This window comes from Poecilia reticulata, chromosome 10 (genome assembly GCF_904066995.2).
Source record: "Poecilia reticulata chromosome 10, P_reticulata-male-v2, whole genome shotgun sequence".
Lineage (NCBI taxonomy): Eukaryota > Metazoa > Chordata > Actinopteri > Cyprinodontiformes > Poeciliidae > Poecilia > Poecilia reticulata.
Window position 1 is genome coordinate 19,993,006 of NC_088839.1, and position 22,715 is coordinate 20,015,720.

General features: G+C 39.8%; 2 protein-coding genes across 9 annotated transcripts in view; one reads left to right on the forward strand and one right to left on the reverse strand.

Annotated features, from left to right (window-relative positions):
- flrt1b (fibronectin leucine rich transmembrane protein 1b) overlaps positions 1–14,704 on the forward strand; it is a 55,454-nt gene extending 40,750 nt beyond the window's left edge. For 3 of the 5 annotated variants that reach the window (XM_017307130.2, XM_008420432.3, XM_017307129.2), the window contains exons 2-3: positions 3,046–3,985; positions 8,118–14,704. In XM_017307130.2, coding sequence (XP_017162619.1) covers positions 8,138–10,324 — 2,187 coding nt within the window. In that variant the 5' untranslated portion in view covers positions 3,046–3,985; positions 8,118–8,137 and the 3' untranslated portion in view covers positions 10,325–14,704. The remainder of the gene's footprint in view (positions 1–3,045; positions 3,986–8,117) is intronic. The other 2 variants (XM_017307131.2, XM_008420433.3) reach the window with 2 other exon arrangements.
- Positions 1–22,715, reverse strand: part of macrod1 (mono-ADP ribosylhydrolase 1) — a 173,488-nt gene that overhangs the window by 134,859 nt on the left and 15,914 nt on the right. The window lies entirely within an intron of this gene.

Here is a 22,715-nt window from a genome sequence, read left to right on the forward strand (position 1 = left end):
CTGTCAATGCAAATTACATTTTTCAAGCTATGTTTAGTCTTCTGTCCCAAATGAATCTGATTTCATCACATATTTCAGCTTCACTCTGCACATGGAAATTAGTTTGCAATCCATAAACCGGATATCACATTGCTGCTGTTTTTATGAATAGGACCATTTCTATCACTACATAACCACTTTCTATAAACTGCGCCCAGTAAAATGCATTCTTTCCCATCTGTTTAACCAGTGATGCTGCTGAATGTAAAACAAAAATGCACACACATACCGTCACCTTGAATCTACACTGTCAGGCGTTCAGTTTAGGCATTAAGCACCCTTCATGAGCACACACGCAGGCTCTGGCTTTAGTCTGTTAAACAAATCCTTCTCGGCTTCATTGTGTGTCCTTCAGGAAGGAAAATGAGGACAGTTTTATTTGTTTCTGTTTGCGTTTTTGCAAACTGGATGAAAATCTCCCAGTTGGCTTTGTAGTCTACTTACTGTGGGATGAAGTGAACGGACGAATGTGAGCAGCGGAGCAGTTAATGGCTTCTGATGAATCTGTCTCTATGTACTCTGTGTGTGCCTGATGAAAACCTTATATTTCTAAAACCAGTGTTCACCAGGGGTTTCATTTTGCTCATAAGATACAGGCACTTAGTGAGTGGTGGTTAATGAAAGCTCCTCAGCTTTGTGTGAAAGAAAAAAAAACCCGACATAAAACATGCCGTTTGCTTAATGGGAGGTTTGTTGTCCGCTGGGAGCGTAATGCTGTACATATGCAGTGTTGACCTTCAAGAAGCATTTTCACGATGCACTTAATTTTAAAAGGTAAAACCGTTCTGAGGGGGATAATCATTTAGTCATTTTAGTTCTCCATATTGTGCCAACAGTGAAACTCAACATTATATCTTGGCATTGCTTAAAACACAGCTGGTATTAAAAAAAACAAACAAACTGGAAAAGAAAAAGATTATCTATATATCAAACTCCACCAGAATTTAAATACTATAATGCTTTCTACAGGAGCAAAAAATTAGAATATCATCCAGACGTTACTTTATTTCAGTAAATAAATTCAAAATGTTCTTTGAGAAATAGTGGCATAGGAGATGCCAAATGCCATCCTACTCAAAGTGTGTCCATTATACCTACTCTATGGTTGGTCAGGACTCCTTTTGCATGAATTACTGCATCAGTGCAGTCCAGGGGTCTGCTGAGGTGCTATGGAATCCCAGGTTCATTTAATAGTGCCCTTCAGCTTTTCTGCGTCATTAGTTCTGGTGGCTCTTCTTCTTGACCCCATAGATCCTTTATGGGGTTCAGGTCAGGCCAGTTTTCTGTCCGTTCACATGCAGTGAATGGACATGGTCATGGTCACTAAAGCAGGGGTTGGTACCGTTGGCAGTGAGGGCAGGTTCCAAGTCCTGTTGGGAAATGAAACCAGGATCCCCATAAAATGAATCAGCAGAGGGAAGCACAAGTTGCACTGACATCACCTGATAGACGATAGCACTGATTTTGAACTCAGTGGACCAACGCCAGCACACTTTGGCAACTTCCCACTGAACCTTAAGCAACTTTAATTCTCTGGCTCTTCATTCCTCCTCAAGAGTCTGAGACCATGATCTCCAAATAAAAAGTCAGACTGAATTTATTCTGAAGACTTTAGATGTCCACTCTGGTCTTAACTCAAGGAATGTGACAGAAGAAACCAACATATTGGAAACACACGGATTTAATACTTTATCCACAGAGGACTTTCGCACTGAGAGGTAATTCCTGCTATCTTTTCGGACTATAAGCACCTATGCGGATTACTTCCTGTTCCTCCTGATGTGGAATGATGGGGAATGGACTGTCTGAACAGCCAAAGTTTTCCTCCATGTCATTCTTCCAGTCCTCTCACATCACTATTTTTGGATTAGACTCTGCCGGAAAGACAACGGTGTTGTGCAGACTGCAGTTCAACGACTTTGTGAACATGGTGCGGACCAATGGCTTCAATTTCAATTCAGTTTCAGTAAACTGAACTGGCAACCAAATCCTTTTAATTTGAAGAATTGGCCAAACCCTTCCTGGTATCCAAGTTTTCTTCAGAAAATGTTCTATTATTTATTTTAAAAACTCAGTCATATACAGGAGTGTTTACTCTGGACGATTACTGATTTTTGAGAGAAAAAAAAACAGAGTTTATACCTCTCTTATGAATTTATAGTCTGCTTTGGTTCAGCTTACCCTCTGCCTACCTCTTCCAGTGCCTTCCAGGTCATAACTGATTTACCAGAACAGCGACTACTGGGAATGTGGCTGTGCAGCAAACATGACCTTGCCATGCAGTGAGACACAGTTGGGGACACTAGTCAGCGGTGACAAAAGTTTAAAAGTAAAACATGATGCTGGCCTTTCTGTAAATAAATCAATGACACCCAGCAGTAAAGCCTTGTTCTCCCAGGTGGATAATGGTTTTTATGGGTCATTTAAGAAGCTAATCAGTGATATTTAATTGACTGTAGCTGAACGATAGACCTTTCATCGATGCTGCTTGTGCCCTCACCTCTGGCCCAAAGTCAGCTTGGGTGGGCTTGAACAATAATAATGCCGGTGTAAATAACACAAGACTGTATAACCAGCCAAAACTCCCTTTCCGGGCAAAAATAAAATAAAACAAGAGCAGCAACTTAAGCTTATGTGTGGGAAGCTTATCAAAGACATGAATTTGAATGAATAAATTCATATGAAAAAACAAGAAATAAATGGCTAAGAATTCATATTTTTGTATCTGGTTTGTGTTTGTATCAAGTTGAACAGTTCATTTTCTTGTTAATGTAGAGGTACATTTACAAAGTTGTAGTTATTTCTGATTATTATTATTACCATTACCATTGTTTTTAAATATCAGTATCATATAATTATTAAAATAAATGGATTAAACAAATCAATAGCTAAATAATAGCAGCAATAAAATACTAGTGAAGCATAAAATAAATATTTTTTCAGGCTCGTTTCCTTTCTCTCCACATGAATTCTAATATCTCTTTCCAATCTGCTCTGTCTTTTCAGATGATTGATGGCCATCCCAACCAGGGGCTGATCTGCTAAAGTGAAGGATTTTAAAGAGACCGCAGCAGAACTCCTCATTGGAGCTCCATACCTGCGCTGCTCCAGGTGGATTGAATACAGAAGTGAATATCCACTGAATTTTCAGACAATTTGTGTAAACTAAAGAGGATAGTTGGACTAAAACTGAGGGACAGCAGATCATATCCTCTTAACATCTTTATTATTATCATCAAACTGTGACGTTTATATAATCATAATTGTGCTCGTAAAACCTAAACAAGAGATCACATTTTCTCCTTTGAGGACTATTTGCTGCTTCTTCTCATCTCTCTCCCCACTGCGCATCAATTAAAATTACAACCTGCCTCTTCAAAGTGAGTGTGACATGGCACTGTACTATTTTAGCATGACCTAGTGCTTGCATGGGGATCCAGGATTGCTTTTGACTTCCAAGAAGGACCCTTAAGCTCTGACTGCCTGCCTGCCCGCCCGACTGTAGCATTTGGGTGTGGAGGGTTTTGTTTCAGAATTAAACCTCTGGACACTCAATGAAGATGACTTAAGTTGGCAGGCCTGAAAGCTCCATACCCAGAAAGAGAGAACAAGCTTGGCAGGAGGACTAACACCCACCCAACACACACAAATGTGGACGCTGTGGCGGCTTTGAGCCATGCTGATATTGCTACTTGTGGAGCCCTGGAGAACAGGCTATCATCATCCATATCATCATTCACCCAAGCTGAGGAAGATTCAACAGCCCAAAGGAAAGAGGTTACACATCTGAGCGATTCAAAGAAGACTGTGAAACTGTGCTAACACAGAGAGATCCAAAGCAGCATCCTCAATCACACGCACAGACACTCTAATACTCTTCTCCACAAATCCCCGATACAGGAAAAACAAAGCTGCGGCGGACGTGAAAGACACAGAGACTGAGCAGGTTAGAAAGCCCTCGGCAATCACACACCGGGTCGATCAGACCTTTTACACACACGTCTTTGCTGTGCTTTCATCACATTGAGATTCACTACACCTACGGGTCGTTTTCTGCTGCATGATAAGAAAAAAAAACGTACAAAGACACACAAAGGCTCAGTGCTTCAAGGATGACCTTTCCTAGAACCTGTTTTAACTGTGGGGCATGTTGGTTGGCACACATCAAGTCAAAAAGTTGAGGTGCGCCAAGAAACTGGTTGATTATACAATCCACTAACCCTATCAATGGTTGATCTCTTTTCTGCCACACCTAAACTGTAACAAGCTACACTGACAACAGTCTTCAGTGTGCAACTCTTTTTCAGTATTAGTGAGAAGTTGAAAATAAATTCAACTTCTCAATAAAAGGGGGAAGAAGATTCAAGAAAAACTATTTTCTGTGGAGGCCTGCTGGCCATCATTCAGGTTGCTACAACAGGGGAGACGTCAGACAAAGATTTCCTCCTGACTAAATGCAAAAATGCAGGTTTTACGTGAAAATTTCATTTATTTCAAAACACATATCCAAACCAACCCGGCAAAACGTGAAAACTGGTTTTTGCACTCCTTATGGTAAAACCTGCCATGAAATGTTTGCGATAGCTAGCAAAGAGTGGAGAAATTGTTGTTTGAATTCAGTCAAATCAAAAGGTTTCAGAACCAACAGCCTGTTTCACATCTCAGTAGGATTTAAGTCTGGACTTTGACTAGGCTACCCCAAACCTTTTTTACTTTTTTTGGTATTTTGCTTTTATAAGCATTTAGAGATTGACTTTGTGGAATTTTGATTAACACGCTGCAAAACACAAGTTTGTTTAAACTCGGTGTAAGGAACTGATGACTCGACAGCAGAAGTCAGGATATAATAGGTTTCAGCAAGTTGTCCAAGACTGGAGGAAACAAATTAACACCACAGATCACACTACAATCACCATGTGTGTAGACGTAACGTTTTCTTCCCCTTGAAATGCTGTTGTACTTCTTCACAGCTCTATATTGCAGTAAATCTGCTCAAATTTGAAGCTGGACACAACTCGCTTACTTTGAATGGATCTTGCAAAAATTAAACGAGTATCTGGTGATACAAACAAGACTTAAGTCGCTATAATCGGTCATGTAAAATTAAAAAGTAGATATTCTGTTCTCTTTAGTTGGTTTATTTGTACAGAAACTTCCATCCCAAATCTTTAGGATTGTATTGCATTAGTAAGCATTTATTTCCAGACACTTGAATTAGAAAAAATGCACATAGTAGAGAAAATATACTTTGAAAGATTGATTTATATTTCTTAAGGTGAATCAATTAAAATCAATTTCTGAATGTCAAAATGCACAAAATTGGAGACACAGAATCTCTGAGTAGTCCACCTCTACAATAAAGACAAGGCTGAGGAGTGAGAGAGGATGAGGGAGTAGGAGTAAGCAAAGGAGGTGGTCTGCTGCATCCAGATCTCTGTTACTAAGGAAGAGAGGAGAGGAGCTGAGGAGTTGTAGGCAGGGAGACTAAACCCCTTCTGATTGATCCAATCTCAGTGTGCAGGAATCAACAAACAACTGGAGAGGAAACGATAAAAGAGGATTAGAAGAAAATAGAGACAGTGGAAGAGAGGACAAGGATAGTTCTGTAAACAAACCTTTAAGTGGATATAATGACAGGTCATGAAGGGAAGGCGTGCGGATGGGAGAGATAGATGGTGTAAAAGATAAAGAAGCAGAGAGACGAGACAGCAAGAGATCGAATAAGGGACAGTGTAGGACAGAAAATCTGAGGATCATTAAAGCAACATGTCGATTGGAAACCTTGGCATGTGGGCGAAAACACACAAACAAGCTTGTGCCAAGAGGATATTTATGAGAGGGAAGTGGGGATGTTGTGGCACTGAAACATATGCTAGTTGATATTCATAGAGCATCCCAATTTGGTCTCAGCTCCTACCTTTACGCTCCCTTTATGTGCCTGTGTATATCTGTTGTACTTTTTCTGTCTTCCAAACACAGATTTGAGCTAAAAATAAGATTATGAACAGAGAAAGTGAAGTCAGGGTTAATGTCAAATTCTGTGACACAGACACTTTTTCGCCCTGATGTATCTAATACCGTGTCAGGCAGAGACAGGAGCTGGTTGTTGTAGATACCGATCTCTGTCACATTCTCACAGAGACATGCAACAGAGGCATATAAAAGTACCAAACACAGCTATTTTTACACCTATCTAACAGAAAAAAACAACACCCAGTCAGGGATTGGATCCATTCTTCTTTCTGCAGCGAACTCAGCTGATACCGACTTCAGTCTTCACTGCCAGAAACTCATTTCTCCTCTCCTCCCATGACTGACTGTCCAAGTCTCCATCTGTCTCCTCACCCCCTTCCAACCTCTTCATTTCTTCTATTGTCGCCATCTCTTGTTTGCTTTGCATGGATTTTGACTGCAGCCGAAGGGCAATTTTGCATCGAGCACAGAGTTCACACACGAACACACATGTGGATATACAGAAGGGGGGCAGAAAAGAAACTTGCCTTTGGAGGATTTGTTTATCAAATGTGCTGTCAAATCATGTCAGCCCTTTCCCATCAGGGCACATTTTCCAGCCTCAGGCTAGCTGAAGACAAAGGGTTTATTGCTTAAAATGTAATTTCAACAAATTTGTTACTGTATATGGCTCCAATTGTACATATAGTTGCACTGAAATGGAAAGCAAAGACACTATATTACTTAGATTGTAAACATTTGTGCTATTAAATTTCAATCTATAGATTTTTTTGGGGGGGGCAGGGAGAAACAAAATATTGAGCAAAAAAACACAGTGCTAGGAAAAATTATTTCAGCGTTTTCTCAACTTTAAATCTTGTAGATGATTGAAGTAATTTGAATATATGAAAGACAACCTTAGTTAATCCAAATCTTAAATAAATACTTTTAATTTAAGTGGAAACATATTTGGCTCTATGTAAAAAAAAAAAAACACTAGGCACACCCAGAGCTGATTACTGCTAGAGCCATCATGTATCAATTTTGAAAGGTTTACAAAGTAACTGTTTAAGGTTCCAGTAAACCACAGCAGCAGCAATTATTAACAGAGAGAGGATACATGGAACAGGGGGGAACTAACCTGAGGTAAGAGGTTTGTAAGATAAGGCCAGATTAATTTGAAAAGCTTTTTCTCTCCAAGAACTGAATTTTGTTGGGGTTTGTTGTGTTTTACATCTGCAAGTCAGACAGTAGTTTTTAAGAGTGCTTTAATAATATTTCTCTGAATGAAAAAAATGTTTCCAGACACACTTTAGAGTGTGTCTGGAAAAATTTACGAACAATAACCGCTTGATGAAAATGTGCATTATACACGTTGTAGAATTTAAAGACTGCACATTACGTGCTCAGTGTGGTTATTAATATGTGTTCACAGTTCACAAAGTGGTCATGACCTCAAACAGACACATTATGCATCAGAGTAAACCTTCAAAAATCTGTGAAATTAATGTTTCTCTGTTGAGTTATTATCCTCCTTTTCTGCCAGGGTCAGATCTAACACCGGCACAGTAACTTTGATACTTGTGTTGTTTTCAGATCCATCAACTGCACCGCACCCAATTAATCTAATCTCCTTCTCCCCGATCTATCCTCCATTTCATTTTTATGTCACACACTCCAGTTCTCTTAACCTCATAGAAAATAAAGCCCTCTTCGCTTATTTCCCCCCACCCCCATTTCAACTGTCAGTGTCCAATTTTCTCCATTTCTGTTGTCTCTTTGCTTTCTCCGATTCTTATGATCTTTATCGCCGGTCAACCCACCCCTCGTTGAACTCACTGGATCTAAATGTCACTTTGTCTTCTGCTTGGACACTCTGACCCATATAGAACTGGACAGTTTCTCTTCAGGGCGTCTGACTGTTCTATTCCCAACTCTTTTCAACTCTTGAGATAAAAGGCCTCACTTTTAGCCAGCAGGTGGGAATTGAAAACTGAGCGTCTCAGAAATCACTTCAACTGTCTGGTTTGTTTTTTTATTTTATTTGAATGTAATATATCAGTACCCCTTTGGCTTTAGAAGGATTGACCTATCCTAGTATTAATATAACTTTTCCTTCTCTACAGGTCAGGAACCTTTCACCAACATGGCAGCCGAAAGTCTTGCTGAGCTCCGCGATTGGCTCTTTCTCCTCCTGCTGGTCCTCACCTTATTGGCTGAGGTGCTGGAGCTGGCGGCAGCTGCAATCGCCATGGAGACAGGCGAGGGAGATGAGGGAATTGTTTGTCCCTCCGTGTGTCGCTGTGACGAGGGTTTTGTCTACTGCAACGACCGTGGCCTGAGCATAATCCCTCCGCTGCCATTAACGGCTGCTATCCTCTACTTGCAGAGCAACCGGCTGAGCAACGCCGGGCTGCCACAGTCACTGGAACGCAGCACTTCTATACGAGTGATATACCTTTACGCCAACCAGCTGGATGAGTTTCCGATACACCTTCCTCCGTCCCTAAAGGAGCTTCATTTGCAGGATAATAATATACGAACGTTACCACGATCAGCTTTGGCCAAGTTACCATTACTAGAACGTTTACACCTGGATGATAACTCAATATCAACAGTTAGCATCCAGGATCGAGCTTTTTCTGGGACTCCAAGGCTACGACTGCTGTTTCTGTCTCGGAATCACCTGTCGAGCATCCCAGCAGGCCTTCCCGCATCACTGGAAGAGTTGCGACTGGATGACAACAGGATCAGCACCATCCCAACGCATGCCTTCCGCGGTCTCTCCTCCCTGCGACGTCTGGTCCTGGACGGAAACCTGCTGGCCAACACACGGATCGCAGACGATACCTTCTCTCGTTTATCTAACTTGACGGAGTTGTCGTTGGTCAGGAATGCTCTACAGTCACCGCCAGTCAACCTGCCTTCAGCTCACCTGGTACGACTACACTTGCAAGACAACGGGATGACCCACATTCCGAGGGCAACGTTGGATGGGATGAAGCGCCTACAAAGGTTGGACCTGTCAGGAAACAATCTGACCAGTCTGCCACGAGGGATTCTGAGAGACACCGAAAGCCTGGAGTTACTGCTGCTTCGAGGAAACCCCTGGAATTGTGGTTGCAACCTTCGCTGGCTTCATTCCTGGCTGCATGGCCGTGGGTCAGCAGTGACAGTCAGAGGCCTTGTCTGTCAGGGGCCAGAGTCTGTACGGGGCCAGTCGCTCAGAGATCTAACATCACTAATGGAGCAGTGTGAAGGCCCCCCTGCAGGTTCTAGTCCTGGAGAAGGGGTGAACCCAGTCGAAAAAGATGGAGGAGGTGAAGATGATGTTGGAGAGAGTGAAGTAGTCCCTCATGGGACCACCACAACTGCCCCTCTGTTGGTCCCCACACAAGGTTCTCTCTTCACTCTGCGGCCTAAGTGGCCAGGTCTCATTATGCCCCTGCCTCCAGGGGAAGGTGGGCAAGTATCTGGAGAGGCCTTTGAATTGACTGTTAAGCCTCTCTCTTCAGACAGTGTCCTTGTGAGTTGGCTGTACCCACAGCCAGCACCCTCCTTCCGCCTGTCATGGCTAAGAATGGGAAGCAGCGTAGCTCTGGGCTCAATGACAGAGACTTTGGTTGCTGGAGAGAAGAGGCAGTACCTCCTTAACCAGCTCACTCCACGTTCCCGTTACCTCATCTGCCTTCTGCCACTGCGACAGGAGGCCTCCTTTGGGGGATCTAGCATGGGTTCATCTCGAGCTGGCAGCATGGACACAGATAGTAAAGACTCAGCTCCAGCCTGTGCTCAGATAGAGACTGGAGATGTCAGCTCTGGAGGGGACGGTGCAGACAAAGAGGGACAGGACTCTGAGCTAACAGCTCTGCCACTGGCTGGAATTATAGGAGGTGCCACAGCATTGGTGAGCTTGCTTCTCATCTTTGCCATCTTCTGCTGGTATGGACAGAGATCAGGTTACATGTCTGGGGACTCGGGTTCATACAGCAGAGGCCGGGGTGGGAAGCATTATGATGACTATGTAGAGTCAGGCACCAAGAAAGACACTTCCATTCTGGAGATCAGGGCCCCTCCTGCAGGCTTTCAGATGACAGCTATGGCCCATCAGTCCCTGCAGCCTAAGCTGGAGGACGTTACCTACATCCATACCATTTTCCCTTCCTCATCCTCCTCTTCCTCCCAAGCTAATGGGACCTATCGGAGCAGCCATGGAGCTGGCAGTCTCAATGGCACTATCCTCAGCCAAGCCAGCCACCATCATGTCACTTATGGCACCAACCGTGGCTACAGAGAGGGTGGCATCCCTGACATAGATTATGCCTACACGTGATGATGCAGGGCACAATCCCTGAGCTACCAGAGCCCTGTTGGCTGGTGGCATTTTGCCCTTGGTTTCCAAAGTACCCTCTGTGCCTCTGATGGTTCGATTCTGATTGGTTTGCTTAGTAGATGATGATGATGATGGGACGATGTTAATAAGCGACAGAAGTAAGAGTCCCACTATACTCTTCTACTGTATCCTACAAAATACAGTAGGCTCTTCTCTCAGCACTGCTTATTGTTCTAAATGGTTATGTTTCCTCTTTTGGATATCTCAGTGTCTTTCAAACCTACTGCTCTTCTCAGCTCATAATAATACACGGTAAATTATTTGAGGTTGATATACTAGGCTTAGCTGATTTAGCAGGAGATATATTTATAATATGAGGAAAAGGCACTTGATGTGTATAGAGATAGCGCTCATATCTTCCTTCCAACTGTAAGCTCTGTGCTGTATAGATAAAAAGGGTGACAGAAAGGAGAAATCAATGGTTGTTATAACCCACAGATGACAATGCATCATGGCTGACATGAAAAGATGTGTTCCTTGCTCCCTTCTTTCCTCTGGTTTATCCCTCCCTCCCCTTTTTAATTTTTCCGTCTTTCCGCCTCTTTTTTAGTTTTTTTTTTCCTTTTTTTGGAGCTGAAGCTCTTTTCCTTTCATTCCTCTCGTGTCTTTTGTGGTGCTGTGAGCAGAGGACGACTTTGTTCTCGCCAAAGGAGCTGACAGCAGTGATAACAGCTCTGACAGAGACGGGAGACACAAACCACAGCATGGGTAGACTAATGAGTGGGAAAGAGAGGGGGAAAGTGTGTGTGAGGGGGTGATGGATAGATGGGTGGATGGAGGAAAAGAAGATAAAAGACAGCAAGGGGAAAAAGAGAAGGGTGCTGTTTGGGTGGGGGGATGTAGTCTCTCTGAGAGGTGGCTTGCTTATGGCAGAGAGGGAGGAAGGAGAAGAAAGACAGGAGTTAAGTTGAAAAAGGGCGTGTGACCAATGAAGCGGCAGGAGGCGAAAAAGAGGACAAAAGGAAAAGAAGATCGAGGGGAAGAGGGCTGACAACTGGAATAATGTGACTTCTTCATCTTAAAAAAGGATATAATTTTGCCCGCAGCGTGGCCACTGCTTCCAACAAACATGAGCGATAAAAGACTGCATGATTCTGTCAAAAACTTGATTGAACTTTGTTTGATTTATAGAGCGAAGAACATTTCAATAAATAAAACAAAGCGAGGAAGAGGCAAGAAAAACAAAAGGCAGAATAATCTCCAAGCAAACAAGACAAAAAAAATAAAAATTCTGAATTAAGAAGAACAGCATGAACCCAGTTTTTAATTCGGCTTGGTCTTATTATTAAATTATCTTTCACACAGTAATGAAAGAAACTAATCATGCATCTCATAATAGTAACCCATTTATCTTCAAGAGTAAGGCCAAACTTTTTTTATTTGGCAATAACTTGGAGCAGCAGATCATTTTTGTGAAGGAAATGATAATGACTGAGCTCTTCTTACTCACATTATGGAGCTTGGGGTTGATTAAAGACGTTTGTTTTCTTTCTGTTGTTTTTATTGTGATTCAGGAAAAATAAAGAGGGGGAACATACTAATCAAAATATCTATTATATTAAATGTGACTTTGCATTCTGATATTCATGTGTTCTCCTACAGCCTGGTTGATCATACAAAAACCACAGTATTTTTGAATGATCAACTACCATGGGACATTAATTTAAGAAAAAAAACCTTCTCAAAATACAAAGTTTTCAAAATGCTGTGGAGACATCATAACAAAGCAGGACTTTTTCAGTTTGTTGTGTTTCTCAAGAAAAAGGAAAAATAAACATATTAGCATTGCATGTGTGAATTAAAAATGTCCACAATCCATGTTGTTAAAAGAAACACAAAGATTCCCTGAAGACAGAATTCAAAACGGTAAAAAATGAAGTTTCCCACCAACCGTGATGTCAAAATCCAATATGGCTGCCATTAGGAGGTTAGAGTGAGGAGTTTATCTATTAAACATTATTTAATAGTGTTTGAATGGACTAAATGCCTACACAGCTGTGAGCTTATACTGCCAAAAGTAATTGGTGTGGACACTGAGAACAAACCTTGGTAGAGCCTAATAGTTTTCTGACTTGCAGCTCAAACATGGATCATGGATACATTGTGTTTGAGGTCTTCTCCAGATGCAAGTTCAGACTTCATAAGTAAATGAAGTGCAGCGTAAGTGGCCACTTTCACTTTTTCTTGACTCTTTAAACATTCCCAACTTCTCTTTTTATGTAGTATATCATTATAGATCAATGATCTTGAACAGTTTTATGGGCTCTTTGGGCCTTCAAACTCTTCACTTCACACTTTTTAAATAGTTGATGTCAACAAATTTCTATGAGTGTCTCTAACGGCAACTAAAGTGACACCAGCTATAGAACCATGGATCTAGTAAACCAACCCTATCAGAATTTTTTATGTGTTCTTAGATATGTTCAGACACTAAATATAAAATATATAGAGTTTTTAAAACAATGGAGTTCATTTTTAATTAAAAACACAATATGATTGTCCAAGCCCCAAACTTAGGAAGCTAACAATAACTTCAGGTTTCTAAACCGGACATTTACATGGAGTTTATAAATAAAGACACAACCTTTTCTCACAGTAAATCATTTGAAGTTTTCTCTATTTCAGGTCAATTAGTGACGCCAAAGTTATTTAATATTTAAAAAAATTCCAGAATAATGAGCATTTTTTTAAGGTCTCTTTTTAATTATCTTTTTCTAATTCAGAAGATTATAAACATTTCTCTTTTTTCTATTTGGAAAATTTTGTTAATTTAATTTGTAAAATATTTTGACCTATTCCTCCATACCACAGCAGTCTTTTGCAATGGCCACTACAAAACATGGACTCTGTTGTCCTTATGCCGTTTTATGGCGACATGCTTAGGGTTACTGTCTATTAAAAATGCACACTTTTGCCCAAACTTTCTGGACGATGTCTTGACATCTTGCTTTAAGATTTCCAAACAATATTACCCTTGTTATGTCATCTATGAGTCCCCAGTCACCTGGGAAGCGCACCAGTCCCTCCTGCAGCAAACCACCCTGGCAACATGATGGCTGTCACTCCCATTCTCCTCAGTAGGATGGTGCAAGCATCACACTTTTTAATCCAAATGTGACTTCAGTTTTAAATTCAGACCTCAGAACATGTCTCCAGCAATTCATGTTATTGTCCCTGAGTGCACATGAAAAGTGTAATTCTTATGTTTGCTTTGGAGTAATGGCTTCTTCGTCTGAGTGGCCTGTCAGCCAATGTCACTAGGACTCTGGGAAACAGAACCCATCTCCTTCTTGAAAGTCATTGTGATAGGGCGTTCCCCTGATGTTTACACTTAAACATATTTGTTTAAACAGATGAATGTAGCACCTTCAGGTCTCTGGAAATTGGACCCAGCGTTGAAGATTCATGGAGACATTTAGCAAATACCGTAAAAATAACTGGGATTTTCCTAACTGACCTAAAGCATGAAAACCTGAGGGAAAACGGGAGTGTCTTTGTATACAGTACATGTATGCAAATGTCTTGTTTTAACTTTACATTTCACATAAAATGGGAAGATATTCCTATACGTTTTGGATTATCTAAAATTGCAGCCTCAGTTAAATCTGCGATTAATTGCAGAATCCATTTTAACTTGTAATTTTTGTATTAAGATAAAGCACTGAAAATCAGACAGTTTTGTTAACCTAAATTATTTAAGATGAGCTGATAAAGTGTTGGCAGAGAAACATTTGTTGACTCAGGATGTCCAGTTTTATGGCCTTAGATAAGCATAGAGGATCTGCTAACAGCCCGACCGCTTCACTGTGCATCTCAACACCAACACGTCCACAGGAAAGCAGCCCCTGCTCTCTGACTGCCTCTCACTGAGCCCACCAACACACCCAAATGCAGGAGGAACTTTGATGGAAAATCATTTTTAAACAGTCAAATTTCCAGATGAAATTGAAGGGAGGACAGAGAGGGAGAAAGGAGAAACTTAGATAGAGCCTTTAAGTGTTGAAACCCGTTCCTTCTTTCTTTTGGTTGTACTCTTCTGATTTTCCTTCCTGTGTTGCTGTGTACCGATGTTAATCAAGGAGCTCTGGTGTGTATTTTTTTTATTTCTTTATATCTGTATTTTTTTTTCTTAAAATCAATTTTTGAAAGAGCAGTAAAGCTACCATTCATTCTTTCTAGAAAATCTTTCCTTTAAAAATATCCTCAGATGTGATAATGAAAACACTTATGTATAGACAAAACCGAGTGCAAAATGCTGTTTCATTTATTGATCTGTCGTCTTTTTTCTACGCGGATGAATAAAGACTTGTGAGAGGAAAACCAGTTTTCTGTGTCTTCTGTGTGTGTATGTGTGTGTGTGTTTGCATGAATTGGGTGGATCATGAAAGTAACAAAAGGAAGAACACACCAAAAAAAAAAAAAAAAAGCACCACGGTGGCTTAGAAAGACACACGAAAAAAGAAAATTCAATGGTAGACTGAGATTATTAATATGATTTACGACGAGACGGTGCAAACCTTGTTAAATCACACACACTGGATGAATACATCAGCTGCTTTATGATTCAATTTGGAGGAACCCGGCAGACCGGAGTGAAGGCACTCACTTATTTAGGTTTGCGTGCGTGTTGTATGTTTTAAAGAAGTGAGGCTGCATGTGAGAGCGCTGCTCTGCTATGTTTGAGTGAAGACATGCCTCTCATTCTAAGTGAGTGCTAATGCTTGTGTAAGCATGGATCAATATAACGAACGCAAGAGTGTATAAGTGTCCATCTTTGACTTACTGCTTGTGATGGGCGTTTGAGAAGGAAACACGCAGAAAGTATGAAGAGATTGCTTCGTATTTGAGAGCTGAATTATACGACAGATTGAAGGATGTGTGATTATTATATTTTTGTGTTTGAAGCTCACTGTACATTTCTCTCTTTGCTCTTAACAACAAAGGGCGGAGATCTCATCAGTTACTACACAGGCCTTTTTAATTTTGCTGTCAAAGTCCATTATTGAGCGTAAGGCCCTCCAGCTTAATTATTCTAACTGGCATTACACCCGAAGAAGATGCACACCCAGAGACGGGCGTGCCCGTCGCTTCACTCTGAAATTTAATCTCACCCTGCCACAAATGGGATCAAAGGTGGAGTCTTCCATTAAGTTACGTCTACTAACACATCACTTTTCTTAAAATAATTAATCTGGGAGAAAGACTGCTGCTGAAGCACAACAGCAATGTGTCGCGTTTCACTGTTTTCCTTTTAAATCTATTTCATTCTCCGTGTGTCGCCTCTTTGCTTTTGACAAATTGGGCCGCTGATGTGCAGGAGAGCGGTTTAACTTTGTGTTTTCTGCACCACCGTGTTGTGAAGGGTGATTTAAGGCTGCACAGTAAGGTAAAGGAACCCTCCGGTGTTTGCATGGATAATAGGCCTATTTAGTTAAAGGTCAATTTATTCTCCCTAAATGCGCTTGTTTCAGCGTGGTCAAACAAATTCTTGATCCAAGTATTTTTTGCACGGTTAGTTTGAATGCAAATTTTCCCACAAATTGCAGGTATCCATCAGAGAAAGCTGCATGGCGGAACACACATTTGTATTTTCTTTTAGACTTTGAATTTAAAAAACAGTCTACGATAGAGCACAACAAGTGAGAAACAGAAAAAAAATAATAAGTACAAGCACCTGAATATATATTGTTGTCAAATATGTGTGTGTGTGTGTGTGTGTGTGTGTGTGTGCGTGCGTGCGTGCGTGTGTGTGTGTGTGTGTGCGTGTGTGTGTGTGTGTACGTGTGCGTGTGTGTATGAGTGTGTGTGTAGTAACTCCCCAAAGAATTGTTAGGAATCCAGCATTTGTCAGTTATAATCAAAGCGTTAACACTTTGATTCCTGCGGTAAATTAAAAGCCAATGGATTAATGTGGTTCTATTGACTATGAAATCAAAATAAAGAAAAATGCTTCATTAAATGTTGAATGGTTGCTTTAACATTTTAAATTGTATGAAAATGTTGATGTTTTCTCAATATATTTTGTCCCAACTAAAAAAAATAGAAAGGCTCAAATTTGGTGCGTCGGCAGACCAAATGCGTATCATTCTTGAGCTGCAGTCGGGGGACGGTCAAAATCAGCACAGGGGTCAAAAACAGCCGCACTTTAGACACCGACCAATGTCCCTTGACACCGACCAATGTCCTTTTTCCAATCTCTTTTGAATGGGTTTGCATCATCATTGGGTTCCACAGGCAGCAACTAAATCAGCAAAACAAAATTATACATTTGTTTGATCAAAACTCAAGTTGTGATGTTGCAAATTAAAATGAAAAACTGTTAATTTAAATATACATTTATATTTCTCTTAATAGAAATTCAAATTTAGATTTTTTTTTTTATATATAACACACAAACAGATGAGGAATTTATATTCCAAACTTTACACGACAATGTAAAAACTCAGCTAGAATAATTCTCTCTCTTGCAGGAGCTGGTGGACAATATGAACAAACTTCTAAAAACCCAATCCAAAGCAGAGTGACTATTATATTTATTTTTGTGCTCAAAGTCACTCAGTGTGACTTTGATTGTTCCTCTTGCTTGCGGCCATCATGACCTCTGACTCCAAATAGCATCTCTGTCAAATTAATTTTGTTTCTTACTACGTCAAAACATATTTCCATTGTGTTCACCCTGAGTCATATTTTTTTTGTTTACTTTTCACAAGATCATCATTTAGTCTTCCTCAGAATGCATTTTCGCCCGACAAAAGAGACGCATGCATTTTAAAATAATTCATTGTTGCTTTTGCTGTGTTTGTGTCCTAAACTGACAGGATAAAAGGTGATTCTAAAGAAGTGTGAACTGGCAGGGTAACTAACACTGACAGGTTTCTTTTCACACAAACACGCAGAGAAACAAGCGACACACCTCAGAGGGATGAAGTGATATAACAGCGGCAACAACAAAAACTTGAAGCCGCGGTGGTCTTTTGTAGCTTTGGATGGAAGGGACATGAGCGAAATAAACAAGGCAGGGAGCAGAGCAAGATGGCCTCTGGGGCGTTTTGACAACGCAAACTGTATAAATCAGGCTGCCTATCAGAGAGAGAGACACTTTAGTGTCACTGTTAAAAAAGAAAAGCCTCTAGTTAAAAGGAGCAGAAGCTGCTCCAGCATAACAAACTGTCCTTTACAGCAGCCTTCCTCTTTTCACTTCAATCTGCTTAATTCTCACTGCTGCACTTTTTCTAACATTGCTAGTAGGCAAAAGAGAATTAGATACTAAAGAATATTAAATACATTTACGACTTTAAGTATTCTTTGCGCTGCTTCCCTCATTGTCACACTGGTCTTGAGTGAGTAGCATGCTCTTCTCTGCCTTGTAGTTTAGTATAAACCCTTGGATATTCAGTTTCATCAGCCCATCCACATGGTTAATCCATAAAGAGAGGAAGAACTCCTCCAAAGTTTTCACTGAAGTCGACCCGCCTCTCCTGGGCCGGACCACCCAGACACCTCGGCAACGTCTCCTTCCAGGAAGCTTGTGATTCCTCTGGAGCAATGACTCTCAGCCTTCCCTTCGGCAGAAGTAGACACATCTCCGCTCCAAATAATTAATAATTAAATTCCAGGAGCACCCTAAATTATTCAGTGTTAAAAATGCCAGACAGTGAACTGAGAACAGAGGAGAGCTCCGGCACAAACACTGACAACTCACTGCCACTTGCTGAACTTCACTCCAAAACAGAAAGCAAATGAGAAACAGAGAAGTGTTGATAATTAGAGTCCAAACCCATACATTAACTGTGAACTTTTTGTCAACATTTAGCTGCAGGCACAAATACAAGGGACTTTTAAGTTAAAACAATGATTAGATCAGCTTTTCTGTTTCAGTAAGCTACAAATAATTAGTTTTGATTTGTTTTTTATTTAATTATTTTATTTATTTATTTTTACCAGGTTTGCTCGAAGCTGTACGTCCAAGTTTTAGTCAGGGGAAAAGGAGACTTCCTCTTCCCCATCTTTCATTTTGATCACCTTAAATCTTATTTTAAAAGATATTTTTGGTGGTGTAATCCATCCATCACCCACTGGCAGGAGAAAGTTCCTAGTGAAACAAAAGGGCTGATTGGCCACAAGGACTAGTATTAAACCAAGTCAGTAGCTGGGTTAAAAGAAAAAGTGAAGCCAAAAGATCCACCCAGCACTCTGTACAGCCGCGTCCCAAACCCCCGACCAGCCCACTCTAACCCAGAGGCAGATGGGCAGTTATCGAGCAGCGTGCCAAAGACAGGACCTCTGTCTCCAGACCATTACTGAGCCAGTCTGGAGCCTAAATATATTAATGATTAAAATAAAAGCAAAGACAGAGTTGGAAAAGGCAAGAAATAAAATAAATAAATAAATGAAACATTAGAAATGTCACTGGATTTTCTTGCTTTTCAATTTTCATAAAAGTACTAGGATGGAGAGCAACAGACCATCAATAAAGCAGCAGAGGCAGATGTCATCAGGTGCTGCTGATGGATTGAGATCCGGGCTTTGTGACGACCGCTCCAAAAACATCAACTTTGTCACTTTATAGCTGATTTTGGATGTTTAACTCGTTTGGAAGAATTTATATGTGCTTCAAGTTTCTGTTTGACGTCTTCTGATGTTGCTTCAATATTTCCAAATAATGTTACATTGAATCTGACTAACTAAAGACAGAAAAGATTTAGTGTGATTTAAAGTCAGACAGTGTAAGAAAACATCTGGTTAGAGCTGCAAAATAAATGTCAGCACTTCCCTTCTCGTACAGCTGGTGGACCAATTTCAGAACAGATACCACAGGAAATGGCTAATTTAGATTTATTTTAATAAACTCAGACTTGCAAATTTCTTTGTGTTCAGATATTTACTTATTTGTTTGTTTGTTTTTGCATATTAAGCATTTTCTTGCAAACAGCTTTCCAATAATGCTCTGGTTAAGCGCCAGCACGGTTCTCTAAAGAGCCCCAGCATACATCGTTGTAAGACGTCTGAGGTGGATTTTGAACTTGGCTTCGTCGAAGTCCTGTTGTAGAAGCCAGCATGCTTTCTGCTCAATATTTTTGAAACTTTCACTCGGATCACACTTGGTGGGATTCATTCTCATATCGATTTGTGCAACACTGCTCCTTTTTCTTCCCTTTCTTTGTCCCCTTGGCTATGGACTGAACTCAATGGTCTAATTATAGAGAAGTAGAAGTGCGACGTAACCGGTTTTAATATGGTGAAAGAATACTTAACACGTCACTGTATAACAAAAAGTTAATGAGATTCTTCCTGTTTTAGGTCAATGAAGCTAAAATGGAGGCGCTCTATTTGCTTTTTCACACAGCTGTGCTCCTCAAAACCAACAGATCAGCCCATCAGTCAGTCAGCTCTAAGGGCTGGAAAATAGCAACAACAGGATTTAAGTGGATAACAAGCTCCTATAAATAGTCTTGTCATTTCCTAAGCTCTGATAATGCAGCAGACTCGACAGCACGCACATCAGGCAACATTTCACAATAATGTCTGATAGATCGCAATTACAGGATGGTAATTGTGCACATTGTGTGCCGTGTGCCTGTACCCTTTGCATGTGCGTGTATGCAATTATGTGACAAAAGCATCATCTGTGATGAGGACATGTGAGTACACAAGAGCCTCACTTGTCTTGTCTTCGCAAGCAGAGAGAAGGAAAAAAAAAGCGGATGAGGACTCAGGTCTCCTTTAAAGCCCATTTTAGAGGCTACAGTTATACGGCCCGTGTACTTAATTCACTAAGCCATTACTAAAAAGATGAAAGAAAATTGAGGCTTAATGTAAGGCTGCATTATACTTTATCTTTCAAATAACACTGCCTACAATGAGGATAATCTTCCCCAATGTGTTTTTAATTTCCATGTCAAATTTCCTTCTCATCCTGACTTCGATGCCTTAGTTTAGTCAAAATTATTTGTACAGTTCATTTAATTAATGATGGATGCAATAATTAAAGTCTACATAGGAACATCCCTCATTAAAGGTGGAGAAAGAAAGTCCTAAAGCTTCATAAAACTCAATTCATTCATAACTGGAAATGCAAACGCTGCAGAGTAATTAGAAGATTAAATGAACAAAGAAACAGTAAACAAAGTGTTACTTCTTCGTGCGTTGGTGGCTTTCACATAAAGCTGGAACTTGGAAAACATTCCAAGTTCCAACTCTTATGATTGATTTAAAGCTTCTTTTGTGTTTAAAACACAGCATGACCAGACAGCAGTTTTCTACATTTCTGATCTACTTTATTGAGTTCTCTATTTTACCTCATCTGATCAATGAGCCCCACTGTTTGCTGGTCACAGTAAAGGTTTACATCAAGGCTTGTAAAATCCATGTTACCAGACATTTTAGGTTTATTTCTGACCATAAGGTTACTTTTTGTTGAGTTATAAAAAATAAAAAAAAAACAAGTAAAAGAAATTGTTTAATGGGATAACTTAAAGGCCAATCATGTTAACTTGATGTTTAGTCAGAGTGGCACCTTGTGTTTGTTGACATAATTGTTTTATGAAATGTAGAAATCACAAAGGATATGCAAAAAAAAATACAATTAAAAAAGAAGAATTTCAGAATTTAAGTCAATTTCACTGTTGGGCTTTTGTGCATAATTATTTCCATAATCAGCTTATCTCTCTCTCTGGTGCAGCAAACTAAAGATAAATGTGAATAACATTTATTTTAGGACACCAGTTTATTGACCACTGCTTACACGGTATCTGTCATAAGAACAGTTACTCTGAACATGTGCAGAGCCTTAAGGTAAAGTGATATTACCAGTTTCTGTGTAGCCAATAGATGATTCCTGCTTTGCAAGATAAGCGTGACATAAAGGTTTGCTACAGTCACATCGCTACAGCTGAGAGGAAGTGCTTTGAGTCCCAGTCTTAGCTAACATATGATCTGTATAAATGTTTCTTTTTTCTTGGCTAAATGTTTGGCCCCCATTTATATATTACGGTTTCAAGTTAGATCAGTTAATTTCCTGAAACGTATTTCTCCTGAATAAGTGTTTCTGGCAAGTTCGACTGACTGATGCTGTAGGTGTATTAATGTGCACATTCTGTGCAAGTGATTAACTCTGTTTCACTTCATCCCATTTTAATCAAATTTAGCTGTGAAGATAACAGCAATGTGTAAATATATGAAAAGTTTACCTAACAAACTCATAAAAAATATGTGCAAATTTTAAATGCAATTCATTTTTAAGCTACTGTCCTCAGCATTGCATTTTAAGTAATTGATGCAATTCATTTTCTTTTAGCGCAGCTCTCATGACTGAACTGAGGCCTATTTTAAATTATTTCCAGTTCAGTTTCATCATATTAAACAGACTGAATACCCAGCCTTCTTGATATAAAATACATAAGTAATGTGGGTTTCACTTTGTCATGTGTAAACATATAATTTCAAATATATATACAATAATATTATTATTACTAAGTGCAAACTAAATCACTTATTTGGAGAAAGATTTATATTTTAAATACAGTTAAAATTTGTTTATGGGTTAATTAAAAAAGAGTAGTAAGTGGCAAGCAAGCACTGTCGCACTTTTTAAAAATTTTCTTAAAAAAAACAGAAAGGTTTTATCATAATAACATGGGTGTGCAACTTGCAGTTCTGAAGCTACATGCGGCTTTTAATGCCTTGCAGCGACTCTTGATAATATGCCAAAAATGCCATGAACTGAGGAGTGTTTTTCACATAAAGCTAACAAAACAACAAGCTTTATGTGTTTTTTTTAAACTGCTTTTATGCAATATCAGGATAGAGTTTACAAAACAATTTTTTTTTGTTTAGTCATTTCCCTTGACAATTGTTTTTATTTTTAGTAAAATAAGAAAAAAAGGTTGGATTTTCTGTAGTAGGAGAGAGAGTAAAGATGGCTTTTTAGGCTGTAAATGGTGCCGACCCCTAAATTACGATTATCTCACAACCACTGGTCATGTATAAAAATGTTTAAGAAAAATCAACTTGTATGTTATTTGTAGACATTTGTAACCGTGTTCTCACTATATTCTGATGAATAATATTTTTAACAATTGTTGAGCAATACATGTGTTAAGATGTTGGGATATTAAGCAAAGACCTTCTCAACACAGACCTCATATTTTCTGCAAGTAGGAGGTCAGTTGTCCTGAGGCGTTTTAGATCTGTGCCACCATAAACAGGTGTACATATAGAAGGAATTGTTTCTCTTTAGTAAGTACAGTTCCACAACTTCTTCCACTTAATAACTTTTCAGCTTCTACAGAAAGGAAATGGCAAAGAAAACTATGCAAGCTGAGCCATAAGG